At 35.8% G+C, this 17471-nt stretch overlaps 2 protein-coding genes across 3 annotated transcripts; one reads left to right on the top strand and one right to left on the bottom strand.

The window, feature by feature from the left end:
• Positions 1 to 298: 298 nt before the first annotated feature.
• Positions 299 to 8342, top strand: ankdd1b (ankyrin repeat and death domain containing 1B). The gene is made up of 15 exons (XM_079416737.1): positions 299 to 542; positions 1298 to 1398; positions 1533 to 1631; positions 1710 to 1808; positions 3857 to 3961; positions 4049 to 4153; positions 4274 to 4372; positions 4462 to 4560; positions 4719 to 4817; positions 5925 to 6023; positions 6115 to 6213; positions 6322 to 6429; positions 6793 to 6994; positions 7664 to 7795; positions 8006 to 8342. The coding sequence occupies exons 1-15, from the start codon at positions 371 to 373 to the stop codon at positions 8059 to 8061; spliced, it is 1674 nt and encodes a 557-aa protein (XP_079272863.1). The 5' UTR covers positions 299 to 370; the 3' UTR covers positions 8062 to 8342.
• Positions 7224 to 16523, bottom strand: LOC306869815 (centrosomal protein POC5-like). Of its 2 annotated transcripts, none has more exons than XM_079416735.1 (13): positions 16390 to 16523; positions 15745 to 15828; positions 15484 to 15628; positions 14729 to 14809; positions 14444 to 14628; positions 13946 to 14122; positions 13648 to 13752; positions 11811 to 11990; positions 11538 to 11703; positions 9511 to 9659; positions 9078 to 9194; positions 8746 to 8922; positions 7224 to 8648 (listed from the first exon to the last, which is right to left on the bottom strand). In XM_079416735.1, the coding sequence occupies exons 2-13, from the start codon at positions 15826 to 15828 to the stop codon at positions 8502 to 8504; spliced, it is 1713 nt and encodes a 570-aa protein (XP_079272861.1). In that variant the 5' UTR covers positions 16390 to 16523; the 3' UTR covers positions 7224 to 8501. The 2 variants fall into 2 exon arrangements, with proteins under 2 accessions (XP_079272861.1, XP_079272860.1); XM_079416734.1 differs by having other exon boundaries at positions 7798 to 8648; positions 15708 to 15828; positions 16390 to 16480.
• Positions 16524 to 17471: the final 948 nt, after the last annotated feature.

Below are 17471 nucleotides of genomic sequence, written 5' to 3'. Positions count from 1 at the left end.
TGTGCTGTGAGATGCATTTATCCCCCCAGGATTCTTTGATGAACAGAAACTTGAAACAGCAGCATTTATTTGAAATACAAATCATCTGTAAATCTAAATGTCACTTGAATAAATAAATGTGTTCAAATTAGGGAAGAAAAATCATATTGACTCTAACTTTTAAATGGTAGTGTATATATGCATAACCTTAAACCTCATTCCCTATATCTGCACAGAACACAGTCAGTGCTTGAAGCCGTTTAACTGTGTGTACTCCGGGTGAGAGTGCATGTCTTTGGGGCGTGAGCTCTGAGAGCAAACAAAACCATCTACCTGGTGCATTTTACAGATTACAAGTCTCCAACTCAAAGAACTATACGACCAGTACACTATGGAGAGGAAAGCTCAAGCCATAAAAGACTGCATACTGAAGCAGCCTGTTTGGAAAAAGGAGAACCTTCATCCCAAAACATGGTTAAAATCAGACCATGTCAAAGTTTTTACTGAATTTATACTGCCAAAGGACATTGTAGAAGATGGTGGTTATGACAGTAAGGAAATGTGTGAGTATAGATTTTCTTTCTTGATTGTGCTAATGATATTTCATACATCTTATGGTTATGATGATTCCTCAGTACTGTTCATGTGTTAATAATTGTAAAGTAAATTGAAGAAACAAGTTGTAGTTACTCTAAAATACTCTATAATTTAAATTATGAGTTCATATGTATTCATAAGACTTGTAAAGATTGATGCCCGTCTACCTTTCATTTTTCAACCAATCTAGAGGAATATTTAGTGCTCACTGCACATTAAACGCAATCAACATCATGTGTACCATGATTTCCATGTCTTTCCATGGAAATAAAGAATAAATTCCAGATTACACTGAGGCACTTGCATAAGACACATTGAACAATACAGATGAGAATTCCAGCACACAATTGTTATTTCAGAGTTAACTGGAGTGTTACTATTGGCCTGACGGACTCCGCATTCATTTATCACACTTGACATATTGTCTTCCAGTGGTCCTTAAAGTGAACACCCACAACACAAACTGTACTCAGTGATATTTACACATCGCTGTGTAAATCAAATAGAGTAGTAGTTTACTAGTAGTCACTCATAATTAAAAATACCATGGTTTTGAAACATAGTAGGCTACCATGGTAAAACCATAGTGAGTACCATGTAAATGCCACGTTGAACCAATATAAACATGCCAATGTAATCATGCCATATGATAGAATACATCACTGTTTCACGGTACCTTTTATGTAAAGTACTAGTATTCAACTGATCATTCAAACTACAGTGTTGGAGGTTGAGAAAGACTTCATAGAAGCAGCCAAGAGAAACGACGTGGAGGGCATGAAGCTTCTCGGGAGAGGCGTTAATGTCAACGCCAAGAATGTGGTATGTCAATAAACTGCTCTTAGCTCACTTACACGTGTGATGAGTGTTGAAGAGCAGAATGTTCACAGTAGCAAATACAGACGTGTTTGTTCACCGTCTCTGAGCAGTTCTTATGAATTTGTGTCTTATGTCAGCACGGTCGAACTGCTCTTCATTATGCTGTGGCCTTCAGAAATGTGGAAGCTGTTGATGTGCTCCTTCGAAGGAGAGGCAAACTAGATTTGCAAGATAAGGTATATATTTGCACAGTCATTAATGGTTGATACTGTTTTCCTTAAGATCAGTACGGCACTCATACTGTGTTTCTGCAGCATGGACTGACTGCTGTTCACTTAGCAGCATGGTTTGGGAGTTTGGAAATCCTCAAGTTACTTGTGCAAGCTGGAGCTGACCAAAGCATTGAAAATACGGTGAGCTGTTCGCGTAGCACATATTTAATTGATTTATTTTCAGGTTTATTTGACAGCAACAATGCACATCAATGACATATAAATGTACAATGTGCCAGAATTAGGCAGAAGGCAATTTTGCATCTGCAGTCCCTGGACTGATTGTAAAATTGTCACTCTAAAAATATAAAATAAATAATCCATACATGCTCCAAAATGCATAAAAATTGATGCTATACCTAATACCAATTCAAAAAATAAATAACAAATTATAAAATGATGCTATACATAAAACCAACAAATCAACACCAGCTCGCTCAAACACAATCCAACTGTCAGACGATGACAAACAAAATGTATCAATACAGTGATTCATTTTTTTATTTATATTGATTATTCTGCAGTTGCTGTGGCATTTCCATATAAATACATATCACATTAAATCTACTACTACTACTATAATATTTTTTTCCCCAAATGATGAATTTAAAGTGTTTCAAGAAAACTTGCAGAAAATATTTCTAAGCACAATTTTGCATATATATATAATTGTTTTCACATAATTCACAATTTTGAATATTTTTTGAATGAAAGACCAAAAGGATAAATGCAGATGTATTGTCATAACCTTCTTCACTCATATTTACCAAGAGGGCTAATAATCCCACCTGTTTAAATAAAAGTTTTTTTTTTTTTTCATTAAACCTTTACCTATACCTTTAAGACCTTTAAACTTTTAAGAAATACTTGATACATTTATTTCAACTCTTATTTTGTAACACCACTGGCATTAAAATTAGTAACTATTGATTTTATGTAGGCTAAATAAAATAAAATAAATTTATTAAATCCATGTTAATAAATAATATCCTATAGAAAACTAGGATAAGCTACTGAATATAATAATGTTCATATATGAAAAATGTCTAATTTGTCCCTAATTGTCTCATAGCGCAAAGACATGACTTTTGGATGCGCTTGGAGGAAGTTATTCGAAAAATGCGTTTCCATCTCCCTTTTTTCGCATTAACCCTTTTTCGCACAAGTCAAAAACCACCTCAAACCACCCTTTTCTAATGCGATACTTCAAAATGCTAAAAAGCTCATTTTTTAGTTTCATCTGACCATAGAAGCCAGTCCTATTTGAAGTTCCAGTCGTGTCTGATAAGTGAATATGCTGGAGATTGTTTTTGGGTGAGCTAGGAGCATTTTTCTTGAAATCCTCCCAAACAGTATGTGGTGATGTAGGTGCTGTGGTCCTTGAAGAGTCTTTAACTCTCCTCCTCACCGTGCATTAAGACGATATAGACACATGTCCTCTTCCAGGCAGTTTCATTACATTTTCTGTTGATTGGCAATTCTTAATTATTGCCCTGTTGGTGGAAATGGGAATTTTCACTGCTCTAGCTCTTTTCTTAAAGCCACTTCACTAATTTGTGAAGCTCAATTATCTTTTGCTGCACATCAAAAATATATTCTTGGGTTTTTCTCATTGTGATGGATGATTTGGGCTTTGTTTTTCCTCCTATTTATATTTCTGTGAAACAGGAAGCCATGGCTGGATAATTTCATGTTCATAATCACCCCGGAGTGCTCAGAATTGTGAATATGAATGGGAATATACTTCAGAGATATTTTACTCATAAGAATTTCTAGGGGTGCCAATAATTGTGTCCAACGTGTATTTGAGAAAAACATTTATTACATAATGATATTTCCCACCATTTTAAATTCTTATTATCCAATGAAAGGTTAGATTTTTTTTAAATAAAAGATCAAAAGATTAATTTTCACAGCCTTCTTTGATCATATTTACCAAGGGTGCTGATATTTTTGGACATGACTATATATGTCATCATCAAGACTTAAATAATGTAAAAATTATTCTAATGTTGTGTATTATTCTAAGTGTTTTAAGGTGTTTTCCATTTGAATTGTGTACACTGTAGATGTCCTCTATAAGTGAGTGACAACATCTATACAACATTATACAACTTGCAATTGTATAACACCACATATGGCTTATTCATAATGCATTTAGGACATAAATGTAAATGTTCTGTGTTCAGGAGGGTCTGAACATGATGCACTGCGCTGCCATGAATAATCACACTGATATTATAGCGTACATTGTTGATGACCTGCAAATGGGAGAACTTGACAAAGAAGACCAAGTAAGGAAACAGCAGTTACAATAAAAGCAAGAACCAGAATAAAACGAAACACTCAAACATAAATTTTGCATGTTGTTTTTCTGTCAGTATGGTAACAGGTCTTTTGCCCTGGCTGCTGCGCACGGCTGTCTTCGCATGCTACAGATGCTGATGGAGGAACCCTACAACATGGCCACCATGGAGGAAAATAAGGTTCATTTATTGCATCCTTCAGTTTGTAGATGTTTTTTTATTTTTTATTCACAGAAACGTATGTGTTGTAGCTGTAATAATTGTTCAGCAGGGCCTGGTTTTCTCTGGTTTTATTGACAGGTTGGGGACACACCTCTACATCTGGCAGCCAAAAATGGCCAATGTGAAGCACTGCAGTTACTTCTAGACAACTTTAACATTCGCAATGAGGTCAACCAGGTACAAATCTGTCCTATATAATGTAACAAATCCTTATCAACACATTGATGCACACACACACTGATGTGCTGTATCTGCGGTGTGTGTAGGCAGGGCAGACCGCTCTGTATCTGGCTGCAGCTGGAGCTCACGAGGACTGTGTACAAACCCTGCTGGAGGCACAGTGTGACCCAAACATCTTCACATTAGTATGTACTGAGTGAATGTACAGAGGTGATGATTTTAAACATCTCTTTTGAGGGCAACGTTTTTTACCAGTAGTGAGAATGTTTTAACAATGAAGTATTAAACGTATTCCACATTCAGCATTGTTTCTTAGAGAATGGTTACCTGTGATGATTTTCAGAGCAGAAGCAGTCCTCTGCATCCAGTCTGTGAGAGGGGCCACTTTCCTATTGTCAAACTTCTCATCAATAGTGGAGCCCAAATTAATCCTCAGAACCAGGTGAGAAATTTTCAACATTGTTTTTTTCTGCTCCCTGAAGTTGTAATGCTACCGAATCCACGCTAATGTCAATTTTAAGTTAAACTTAAGCATTTATTGTAACATTACATAAGAATGGCATTTTAAACATTGTCATTAAAGATTTTTTTTTTTATCAACTGGTCAATATATATATATATATATATATATATATATATATAAAAAAAAGAATTACGTTAGATAACTATAATGAACACTAATGTTCAAAAGTTTGGGGCCAGTAAGTTATTTGTATTTTTGGTTATGTATTCATTATTTCAAAGATTAATACTAGTATTTAGCATGGATGCATCAAATTATTCATGACAGTAAGACATTTATAATTTTATGAAAGATTGGTATTTTAAATAAATGCTGTTATTTTAACTTTCTTTATCAAAGAATCCTGGAAAAAAATGTATCATGGTTTCCACAAAAATATTAAGCAGCACAACTGTTTTCAACATTGATGATAATACAAAATGTTTCTTGTGCAGCAAATATAAGAATGATTTCTGAAGGATCATGTGACACGGAAGACTGGAGTAATGATGCTGAAAATTCAGCTTTGCCTTCACTGGGAAAAATGACAATATATTAAAATAGAAAGCAGTTATTTTAAATGGTGTTAATATTTCAGAATATTGCTGTTTTTACTGCACTTTACTGATCAAATAATGCAACCATTGTGAGTATTAGAGGCATTTAAAAAATAAATAAATAAAATAAAAATCTTACCTTCTCCAATCTTTTGAACGGTTATATGTCCAATTCAAGCTTTTGCATTAAACACAGATACATTATTCCTCAAAGCTGAAATAATTAATAATTAACACCAGAATTAGTACCAAAAGTGAAAACTGACAATTTATCAAATACTTGACTGATATTTTCGAACATTACTATTTACCCCCTTGGGCTTCTTGTATTGAATTCAATATGATATGCTAATCTAGTAAAAAAAAAAAGTTAAATTGTTTCACACTTTTTTTTTTCTTCATTACAATATGAGTATAATCCATATTAACCATAAATGCACTGATGCTAAATTAAAACATCAAGATTGATTGACTGATTGTTTCATCTCAGCCTTTGCACACTCCATTTCATCTGGCGGTGAAGAACTGTCATATTCCAGTAATCCACACCTTACTTGAGGCTGACTGTGATCCAAACGTAAAGGATCATGTACGTTCTCTCTTTTCATACACCATTTGTGAAATGATATTTATCACTGCATGCACGTTTCAGTTATTTATTATTCATTCACCACACTCAGATGGGGCAGACTGCACTCCATATCGCCGCTGAGATGGGGAAGGTGGATGTGGTGGAGATGATTCTGAAAGCTGGGGTGGATCTGGAGATTCAGGACAGGGTGACAGACCGTGTCTGACATTTTACACTGCCTGATAACATTTTTAAAAGACCGTAGAGAAATAGGCAATTTGGGAGTTATTTTGGTATATTTTATTTTCTTTCACAGCAAAATAAAACAGCTCTTGGAGTGGCGGTGAGGGGAAATATGGTGATTATTGTGGACATGATCATCAAAGCTGAGAGATATTTCAGATGGAAGCATGATTTTCAAATGGTAGGCATTCAGATTTCCAATGTGGGTCAAAGCAGACCGTGAAATAAACGGTATTGTGTTTTGTTAAGGAGTGGGAAGCACATTTTCCTCCCACCAAACGGCATGGCCTACTATAACCTCTGTCATTTTCTATTAAACCCGGTGCAGGGGGTGTAATGTGGTATTAAAACATGTATAATTCAATTCAGAAAGGTCACCACAGCACATTTATTTGCACAAGGGTTGCATATGTCAAAAATCATTCTGAATAACAGCGAACATAATATTCATTGTGCTGTAAATATACCTGTGCTAATTTCAGCACCTGGCTTCTGGCGAATCTGGCCTTTCTCAGAGCTGGATATTATTTGATTACCCTTTCAGACTAATACAGATGCTATTGAGAGCCTTCACAGCGAATCACCGCTGACGTTTAAATTAGATCACTCTCCTGACACGAAGCCGGTGCGCGATATAATATGGGACCTCGCATACAAACACCTCAAGCGCAATGACTGGAAGAAGTTGGCGGAGTTCTGGGAGTTCACTGATGACCAGGTGGCTGCCATCGAGGAGCAGTGGACAGGTCAGACAAGATGCTTTAGGATCAGATGTTTACATTTAGGAAGACTTCAAAATAAATCAAAAACTAAAAGTTAAGACTAATTTCATTCTAAAATGTACACTGTCTACCACTTAAAAGTTTGGATCGATAAGATTTTTTTTTTTTTTATAGAAAATAGTTATTTTAAATTGCAATGTTTTTAAAAGAGACTTTTAAAAGCATTCAAAAATGATATCAACCCCAAACTTTTGAACTAATGTATTTATTAATAAAAAAAATTGTTTTATTAAAACTAAAATCTATTTGGCTATCAACTACTTAAAATTATGGTAAAATTATCATTTCAAAATTACATTGAAGAAAGAAAATCACACAAATCTATAAAACATATTACAGATAAATCTGAATCAGTGACACTGATTAAGGCCCTTATTCATTCTGTCATTAATTACTCACCTTCATAAGACCTTTGTTCATCTCCGGAGCACAAATTAATTTTCTGGGAACGTTTCAGTTGCATTGCTCTCTATGGAGGGTCAGAGAGCTCTCGGATTTCATCAAAAATATCTCAATTTGTGTTCTGAAGATGAACGAAGGTCTTACTGGTTTGGAAGGACAGGAGGGTAATGACAGAATTTAAATTTTTGTGCAAACTATCCCTTTAAAAACTTAAGTGTTTTGTTGTACTAGGTCCTAACAGTTTCCAAGAGCATGGGAACAGGATGCTTCTGATCTGGCTTCATGGAATCATGATAGAAGGGAGCAGCCCAGCCAAAGGCCTGTATGAGGCACTGCTCTCTGTTGGGATTACAAAGATTGCTGGTAGGATATATTTCCACAATTTTATTGTCTATTATCTTTGTTTATGGACGTCCTGAGGGACACGTTGCTAATACAAAAAGAAATATGGCTTTGCAACTTCTTATAATTTATACATTTATGCTTTCACAGTCGTTTATAATGTCCCTTACGATAAAATTAGCAAGGAGCAAAATGGTGAAATCTCATTCTATACATTTTTCTCATTCCCAGAAAAAATAAGAATGGAAGGAACAAACACTGATACACGGAAATGCACAGTTTCGTGAATTCAATATGCTACAAAGACTGCTATGAACTAAAAACAGCACTTTAATTTCTAATTGATCCAACAATTAACTTTAGTACCATCTGTGGATTAAGGTACAGTACAAAGTAATATAGTAGCTGACTGATCTGAAACAATGAATCAGAAAAGTGTTGCAGATTTTGATTATGACTTTGTAAAACATTATAAAGTAAATGGTGACAAACAACTTTAATAAATTAAAGAAACCACATCATGTAATAAATAATGATTCTTCAATTAAAATCTTGGCAATTTCAGTATAAAACAACTTGCCTTCATTTCATGTTATGAAAAAATAAATTACATTTAGTACTAAAAATGTATTAATCTAATTCAAAGCCTCTTAACAAATCAAATATTATGGAGTTACAATTTCCAGACTCAAGACCTGACAGATACATGAACGAGTGTGAGTGTGTGTTAGTCCACAACTTTGATGGAGTGGATGTGAAAGGTGGAGGAGGAGGGGCCTCTGGGTTGGCTGGAGGAGCTCTTGCTACTGGAGACAGTCTGACTCTGAAGAGCAGAGCGAGGGAATTTAGCTGCTGTTGCCTGGCCAACAGTGAGCTGTAAATGGTGAAAAAAAGAGGAACTTGAATGAGCAATTTGTGTGTTTTGATATCATCTCATGTACTTCGACGGCTATAGGGATGTTTCTTGATACCTGAGTGACAGGGTGGTGTCTTTCTACAACAACTGAACTCATGGGAGGAGCTACGCCCATGACATGCAGAGCTGCAGGGGGGCGGCCCATCCGGTTATGCTCTGGCCGTCCTGTCAAACGAGCGGTCACTGTCTTGGAGGCTTTTTGCTTGCCAGCTGTTACTATCCGTGTGCTCGCCTAAAGAAGAGAATAGAAGTGTCATTAAAAACAAGCAGTTTTCAAAACATTCGTTACACAAATATATAAATGTAATCACAAACATTTTGAAAAGGCAGGTTAGAAACAGATTCAGAGGGTTGATATAATAAATATACTTGCAGTGAACTGGGTACCTGTCTGAAAGAGCTTGTAATGCCCCCCGGTGGTCCGGAAGAATTCACCACTGTGGTTGAGAAAAAGGTTTCTGCTCTTGGGCCTGTGCTCGAGCCAGGCTGAGAGACAAAATGTTCCTGAAGAGAGAGAAATAAAAACAAGAATTTAAAAACAAGTATTCTGACGATTAGACTGTCATGTAAAATTTTGTAGGAAATAAAACAAAAAATGCAAAACAAGCATTTGGTCCTAAATGAAGTAATTGAGGTTAACTTGACAACTAAAGGGCATCAGTAAATACACTAAAAAAGAAAACACTACAATCTCGTAATGATGTTCCATCAAGCTTGATACTGAAATGAAGAGCATTGCATACACAGTGTATATCAATATGAAAACAATAGCTCTAAATATGACTGCTGGGTTCAAAGCATTGTGTTTTGCATGTCTTACCGCCTCTACATCTTCTGCAATGCTGTGTGAGGGACCCAGATGTACTGGACTCTCCATGACAATTGGGCTGAGCCGTGATGACGAGACAGTCCGTGGAGGGTGATTGGCCATTGAGCTGCTGCTTGGCTCGTCCGCTGGAGGTGGAGCATCTACAAAAATAAATAAATAATGAAGTCATGATACTGCATAAGGTTTGATCTTTGGAAATTATCTCGCAAAATAAAAAGGAATATGGTACCATGCACATAACTGTATTAATATTAATAATTCTGTCTCTCACTCACTCCCTCTTTGATGCTCATTGCCTCAAAAATAAATAAAAGAACAGTCACAATTTTCACAGGCAAAAAAGGTCCATTATCTGCTATCAACAGTGCTGCAATGAGCAAAAAGGCACAGCTCACAGAGAAGTCACTCCATTTTTTTTTTTAAACAAACAAGTTTCCTAAACTTTGTCCTTCTGCTGTTTGTTTAGCCGAAACCTATGAATGGCTGGCTTATTGTCTGCACACCATGGAATAAGTATTTTAACACAGAAAAATATAAATTGACACTTCAACCTTTAACATTTGTCTACCTTTACTGCTTATGTCATTGTATATACAGTATGAGCTACATGTGAGACAACAGAAGGGAAAAAGGTTGCTTATGATGCAGGAATAATACACATGATTAGAAAAGCCAGAGGCTAGAAAACCGTTACCACAATCAATCTGATTTAGTTGCCATATAAAATTACATGCCTAGAGTGTATTCTATTATTTAGAAATGACCTTTTATCAAATACAGTTTTTAACACTAATGTGAGGAGGTTTTATTACATTCAAACATTTTCTGCATGAGGGAAATAGCGGAGTATCTGTCACAACCTACACTTCGATAATGTAACAATTAGTCATGTTAAACTGGAAGGGTACAACGGGGCTAAAGGCCCACCTTAAGAATAAATGTGCTATTGACTGCGTCTAAAATGCATAATTGCAGAAAAGAATATATACGTTGTCTTGAACATTAATGGAGCAACAGATTTTGTGTGAAAATAAATCATTCAAGTTGTTTATTTTGTTTAAAAATCATATAAATGTATGAGGTGGTAAGGGGGGCCTTTTACCCCACACACGGGGTAAAAGTCCCACCAGCATGGGGTAAAAGGCACACGGTATTGATACAAATACTAAAGCTAAAATAATGTTTTTTAAAATAATGTCTAAGTTCATACTTGTTCAAAACAATCACTTTAGCAAACTTTGTACTATTTTGAAAAAAAAAAAAAAGTCATTAAAATATGTTAATATAAAAAAAATATATATTTTAAAATACAGAAACAAAATCATTTTAATTAGTAAAGATTCTGAAAGAATATATATTTACAGTAGTAACAACAAATTATATTTTATTATATGATATGATTAATATCATGTTTTTAAATATGATGGTTTCATTCTAAACATGGTGATTATCTCTAATATGGACATATTAGAGATAACATAATATATGATATTTACCATCTGAATCTAACCATGTCATGTCAACAAATGGAAAAGTCAGCGATCTATTAATTATCATGTTAATTACTGTTAATTACTACCTTTAGTCCCAACAGCGGGGGGCTTTTTTTACCCAAATACCATACTTTTACATATTCTTTCGTTTTTTTAAACCCGTTGCTTTAATTATCTTAAACAAAACTGAAAATCATAAAGAAGACCTTTGTCTCAAAATATATGCATTGATTTTAGCAATTCTCATTTGCTACTTAAATCTAAAACATTTAAAAAAATAAAATATTAGATCAAGTAAGCACAGAATCAACTTTGCGCGCGATCGCGTCAAAGATCAGATAAATATACACGTGCATCTTGAGAAGCGAATGTTTTGGAAAGTGCTAAGCCATGTTTTTGTGCCATCTAGTGGTTTAGATGAAAGTAATATCAAAGGCTCCTTTTACCCCCATTGTAACCTATACCATGCCTTCATGAATGTGATCATTTCCACTGTAATTGAGCTGAACCTATCTATCATCTTACCACGGTCCAGTCTACCCGCTTCTCCAGTGTTGAACATGCTAAGGGCCTCGATGTTGAGCGCACAGACCCCACGCATGAAAGCTTTCTTCATAGAGTCCTCATAGCGATCTCGCTCCGTGTGCAGCCTGTGGATTTCAGCTTGAGCTTTCTGGAGCTCCTCTACATGCTGACAAACGCAATCACAACACTTTCATGTTATGTACAAACCCAGTAACTTATTAAGCATGGAATCAATCACACTTTCAGTAAAATTGGGGTATGGGCTCCAATCACCTGTGCCATCTTGGCGTCGTAGTCTGTAGAGAGCTGCATGCAGACGTCCTCTGCTCTGGCACAACATGCTCTCTCCACACGCTCCCGCCACCTGTTCTGGATGAGCGAGTGCCAGCCTGCCCACACCTTCCTCTTGAGCTGCAAATGATAGTGCTGCTCTGCCAGTCTGCCACCCTGAGCCTGAAACACACACAAATCCATATAAATAACATTTATATTTTATTTAAAAAAGTAAATGTTTTAAAAGAAGTCTCTTAGGCTAAATTATTTGATTATAAAAAAAGCAATAAAACCGTAATATTGTGAAATATTTGTACAATTTAAAATAAATGTTTTCTATTTTCTATATTTTAAAATGTAATTTAGTCCTGGATTTTCAACAGCCATTTCTCCGGTTTTCAGTGTTACGTGATCCTTAATCCTTAATCTAAAACTGACTGAAAACTTTTGAATGAAGGTAGTGTGAATATATAAAAAGAAAGAAAACTTCTTTGAAGATTAACCAAAACACAAATAGGTTTTTGAGCAGTAACTAGTAGTGTAGTCTCAGCCTCAGACGTCACGCCCACAGAACGTTGGCTAAACGTCTGATGCATATGGCACACTTTTCTGGAATGTTGAAGTCGTTATCTGACTGGTTGAATTCAACCGGATGTCTGGGAGACGCAAGTGTCGCGTTTATTTTCGGTCTGCCGGGAAACAAAGATGCCGTGGCACCAAACCCCCTCACGAAATAAGAAAGTCGTCGTGTTTACAAATGTGACAACGAATGCTTATCAGGGTCAACCAAATGCTGGATTTTCAAAAGTATGTGAAATATTTAAAGTTCGCGGGATAGAATCTTTAAAATACAATAGAGTTTCACACACCGGTTGTTATTGTGGCGACATTCCACACCCCGAAACGTGATGCTAAATGAAAAGAACTGTGATTGGTTGTTTGACATGTCGGTCAAACGGCCTCATGGGCGGGCCTTAGCCAATGAAAGCGGACATCTATTCCAGACCTTCAGCCGTCAGTCTGAAGGTCTGGCTACGCGAGACTACTAGTAGTGTAACTAATTACTAATACAATTTCAGTAATAATACAGTATTTCAGTTACCATCCATAAAACAGCTAGTTACCTAGTTACTTTTGATGCCTCAACCTCTACTGATTTGAAGTCCAACAATCCAATAATTCCTGAACACATGAAGTCACCAGAGCAGCGGGCAAGCATGGAATATGGAAAAGCTTAAATTCAACAAATGGAAATATTGCCATTACATTGATTTTGTGTGAAGAAAAGTTTATCACAACACCGATGCGTGGCATTGTGACATTATGGAAGTTGTGGCATTATTTTACTCTGGCATTGCATGGCTTATTCACCCACATCCCTCTCATCCCGCTATAAATTGTATTACTAGAATTAAAAATCTTTTTGGAAAACGAAACATTTTCTTATGAACTTATGCTATTTCTTTTGATAAAATACATCACAAAATAAACAGGTTACAGAAAAATTATAGCTTCACTTAGCTTCAAGCTACACATGAGAATTAATGAGGTTAATACTACACTTAAAAAGTCACTATCAATCACCACTGAGAGTTTGTAATAACTTCTGACTGCGATCCAATGTGGATTTTGGTCAAATGATGAGGCAGAAATATATTGTTAGTAACATTTCAGAACTATCCTTTTAAATGCAGATAGCCTGTGAAACTGCAATTTCTCCAAGAAAAGAAAATGAATACAAAACAGTATCAAGTATCAATCTGACGCGAGTAAACAACACCGTCTGAAAAACATCTGCCCTGTGTGTGTGCTGTCAGTCTGAGCTGCCCCGTCTCACCTCCTCTCTGGCAGCACACTGCTGTAGTCTCCACTGGGTGAAACTCCTCATCAGCTCCAGCTTCTCCCTCTGCCTGTCAACCGCCCTGCTCAGATTCACAATCACCTGCAGATGGCAAAGGCCAAGAAGGAGATGACAGACTGGAAAACAGAGACTTGCAGCCAGTGAAAAACTGACACAGAGCCACATTTTGCACCCCATACACTGAATTTCAAAGCTTTATATTCAATACCAATATCTCTGTAAATTTAGCAAATGTTTATTAGCTTCATATTACAGGATCAATATCTGTGTGCACCTCATCTTTTCTCTGGTTAGAGATCTTGAAGGTGTTGAGCAGGTCTTTGAGACCATTCATCTCAGCATTTACAGCAGCCATATGGGTTGCATGTTTCTCCCTCTCCTTCTTAAGCTCCAGTCTGTGCTGCTCCACAAAGGCCAGTTTCCATTTCCTCAGCTCCATCATCACATTACTCTGTACACAGACCAAGAAACAGTTCCTATAATGCATTATAGTATGAAGAAAAACACTATTTACCAATGTTATTTTAATATCACTGAAATACTATTATAGTTTATTAATATTTGAATACATTTTAAATTAATAAATTAACATTTTATTTAATTTTTTTGTAATTTTGTTGTTTTTAGATTTTTTTTTTAAATATGCCTATATATTTCTATTAATTTTATTTTTGCATTTCAATTATCATTTATTTTATTTCTTTTTTTTTTGTGATTTAAATGTTATTTAACTATAACTCTGCTACTTAAAACACATAATTGCAAAGCAAACCTTAAGGTTTGTGCTCCAGGTGTCCAAAATGTTCTCCATCTTGTTCAGGTTCTCCTCTGAGATGAACATCTCAGTCATGACGGTGGTCAGAGCATCAGGACTGCTTTGTCCTGATCTATCTGATCCAGTCTGCGACCTCGCTAATCTTTCCGCAGATGACACAGACCTGTCTGCCATGCTCTCAGCTGAAGTAGAAGCAATATTATAAAACACATAGTTCTAGATTCTGATTGGGGGAGACACATTTGAAAGCAAGAGGGCTGAGAGATTCTAATTTGACGTTACCCTCAGATGTGCGACTTTGTGGTCTGGATTCTTCTAATGACGGAGTTGGCGTAGCTCCGTTGTTTGAGTGCCCTTCATTATCTGAAATGAAACAAAGACTGGTTCTCTGTCTTTTTGACTACAAGGCCCTTCCATTGTCAAAGACAAATATGAAAGCCTCACAAAATATTTATGATACTTCTGCTATTATGAAAAAGCTGCTTATTTTTTATTTACAGAAACAAGGTGTGGCAGTGTAGTCAAATAATTCCGTAAAATTATTATAAATAATCAAAATAATTAAATTCCAATAAAAGAAAGTTCTTCATGGTTTACACTTTTTATTACCAATAAATTTACATGACTCATTTACATGCGATTAACAAGGTTTTTTTAACTCACAAATATCAGTTCCCAGCTGATAAAACATTTTTGAGCTTTATAAAACATTTCAATTACTTAAGATTATATTCATTTCCACAACTTCTCCATGTCTACAAATCACAATTCCCTAATTCAGTATAGAGCTCTGTCACTAAATAAAAATGGCAATTGCTTATTGGAACAAATTAAGAAATAATTTCTGCAATTATTTCAGCTTCAATCTTGATGTTTAGCTGTTCTTACAGCACCTTTGGATGTGTGCTCAAGTCAAGAATCACTGCTTTACCTCCACAGACCTCTCAACCATAATTACTTACAACATTAGCGTCTGCTTGCAATTATATAGCATTATCCTCTCCCAAATTGACATTATATGTTAGTAAGGGGTCTACCTGCAGTGTGTTGAGCCGGTGTTTCTCTATTAGTTGTACGTTGCAAACTCTTGGAGAGTTGAGTTGTGCTTAAAGGCTGTGATGGGAAACGCGGTTCATATTTAGGAGTCACAACAGCATATCGAAGAAGTTCTTCATATTCATCCTGAACATTTGAAAGAGAAGGCACAATGTCAAAGCGTCTTTTAAACAGTCCAAAATGACAGAAAATCAGAGTCATATACCTTAGTGATTTGTGTGATCGTGGATATGAGAACGCACCTGAAGCGCAGAGGAAACTGAGCTGCCTCTGTCTGAATCTCTTGGTAAAACTGGACTGTGCTGCTCCCCTTCATCTGATGACATCTGAAACACAGAATCAATCAGGATGCGTTACATATAACAATGTTTAAATGACTCATTTAGGACCAAAAGAAGCATTTCTTCTTCAATGCAAGACATGTATTGCTTGATAGCTCTTTCCAGTCTACTTCAAAACGGTTTAATCTTATATAACTCCAAGCTATCATTGTTAAAACACACTTAAAAAGTGATTAAGACAACTCGATCTATCAGCTTAAAGTTTTACATACAAAATACTACTAAAGTATCAATAATGTATTTATAGAACCATTAGTTGTAAGGAACAGTACGGCGTTTTTGTTTATTTGAGCAGAAGCAGTGATTTTCTCGAAGGAAACTTAGCAAAGTTTTTGTTTGCTAACGTTCAAATAATAAAGTCAAATACTGACTCAGGTAGACATAAACGGACAGTCCCAGAACCGAAGCAAAAGTGCAAACGACTAAGTTAAGTTCCTGCTGTAGCTTCAGAGCGCTGTGTTAGCCTCTTACTGAGCTCCTAAGCTAAGTTCAATCAGCTAGCAGCATGTGAGGTGCGGCAGAGAGATAAAACAGTACGATCGTTACCTTCTCAGTGAGTGTTTTAAAGGTATTTTTTCTTCAGCAACACAACGTAATCCTTCAATCTACAACTACCCACTATACTGTTAAAAAAGCACCGTTTCAAACTGCTAGACGTTGCAGTAAAAGCAGTTTTGATTGGTTGAAAAATTGACACGCCTCTCTTCGCTTTTGTGATTGGGTAAAATGTTTCCGTAGTAACGTAACAGGGACGCGGAAGCGTCTGTTGTATTGTTCTTTTGACTTGACCACCTACAATGGCAAAAATACCCGATGGGGTCAAGACTTAAAAAAACAAATGTTAAGATCGCCCCCCCCCCTCATATTTATCAAATAAACCCTTTATATTAATTTCATTTCCTTTAATTTTTCTATTTTGCTTTGCTCATCAACTCTTTCAAAGTTTCTTTTTTTTTAATTGTTTTTTTTTTTGCATTTTTCGTGACAGGAAGCGAGTGGGGGAGAGAGAGGGGGACGGGTTTGGGAAAGGTCCACGAGGCAGGATTCGTACTCGGGACACCCAGAGGCCATTATTAATAGACGGTTTGTAGCTACAAAAAAAATAAATAAATAATAATATTATTAGAAACATCATATTGGATTAGTGACTTAGAAATAGAGCAAATTCAAATATATTTCTTCATCATTTATTTTATTTAATTTTTATTTTATTTCAACTTTATGTAAATGTTGTTTATTTCCAGATTTCCAGACAGATCAATTTCAATATGATCTCAGACTTGTGGACATATAATAAATAAAGAAAAACAAAAACACAAAGAAACGAAATCAGAGAAGAAAAGAAATCTGAGGCATCATTAATGCATCAAGAATAAAAAAGATAACTGAAGCGCATGAATTGAATGAATGAATCGACCCACACACTGACCTTCATGAATAAAAGCACTGTTTCATGCTATATAAACCCTGCAGGTATTTTGTGTTGGAGTGCTTTATAATTCGGTTATCAGAATGAGTGGACTCTTAAGTACAATAACTTCAAGGTTATTTAGATTTCAGGAGGTAGGCTACATATAGACATGTAGGACTTAATTACACAATAACACAGTAGGGCCTATGTGTAGTGT

This window comes from Barbus barbus (assembly GCF_936440315.1).
Source record: "Barbus barbus genome assembly, chromosome: 5".
Classification (NCBI taxonomy): domain Eukaryota; kingdom Metazoa; phylum Chordata; class Actinopteri; order Cypriniformes; family Cyprinidae; genus Barbus; species Barbus barbus.
This window is presented reverse-complemented; position numbering and strand designations above follow the sequence as displayed.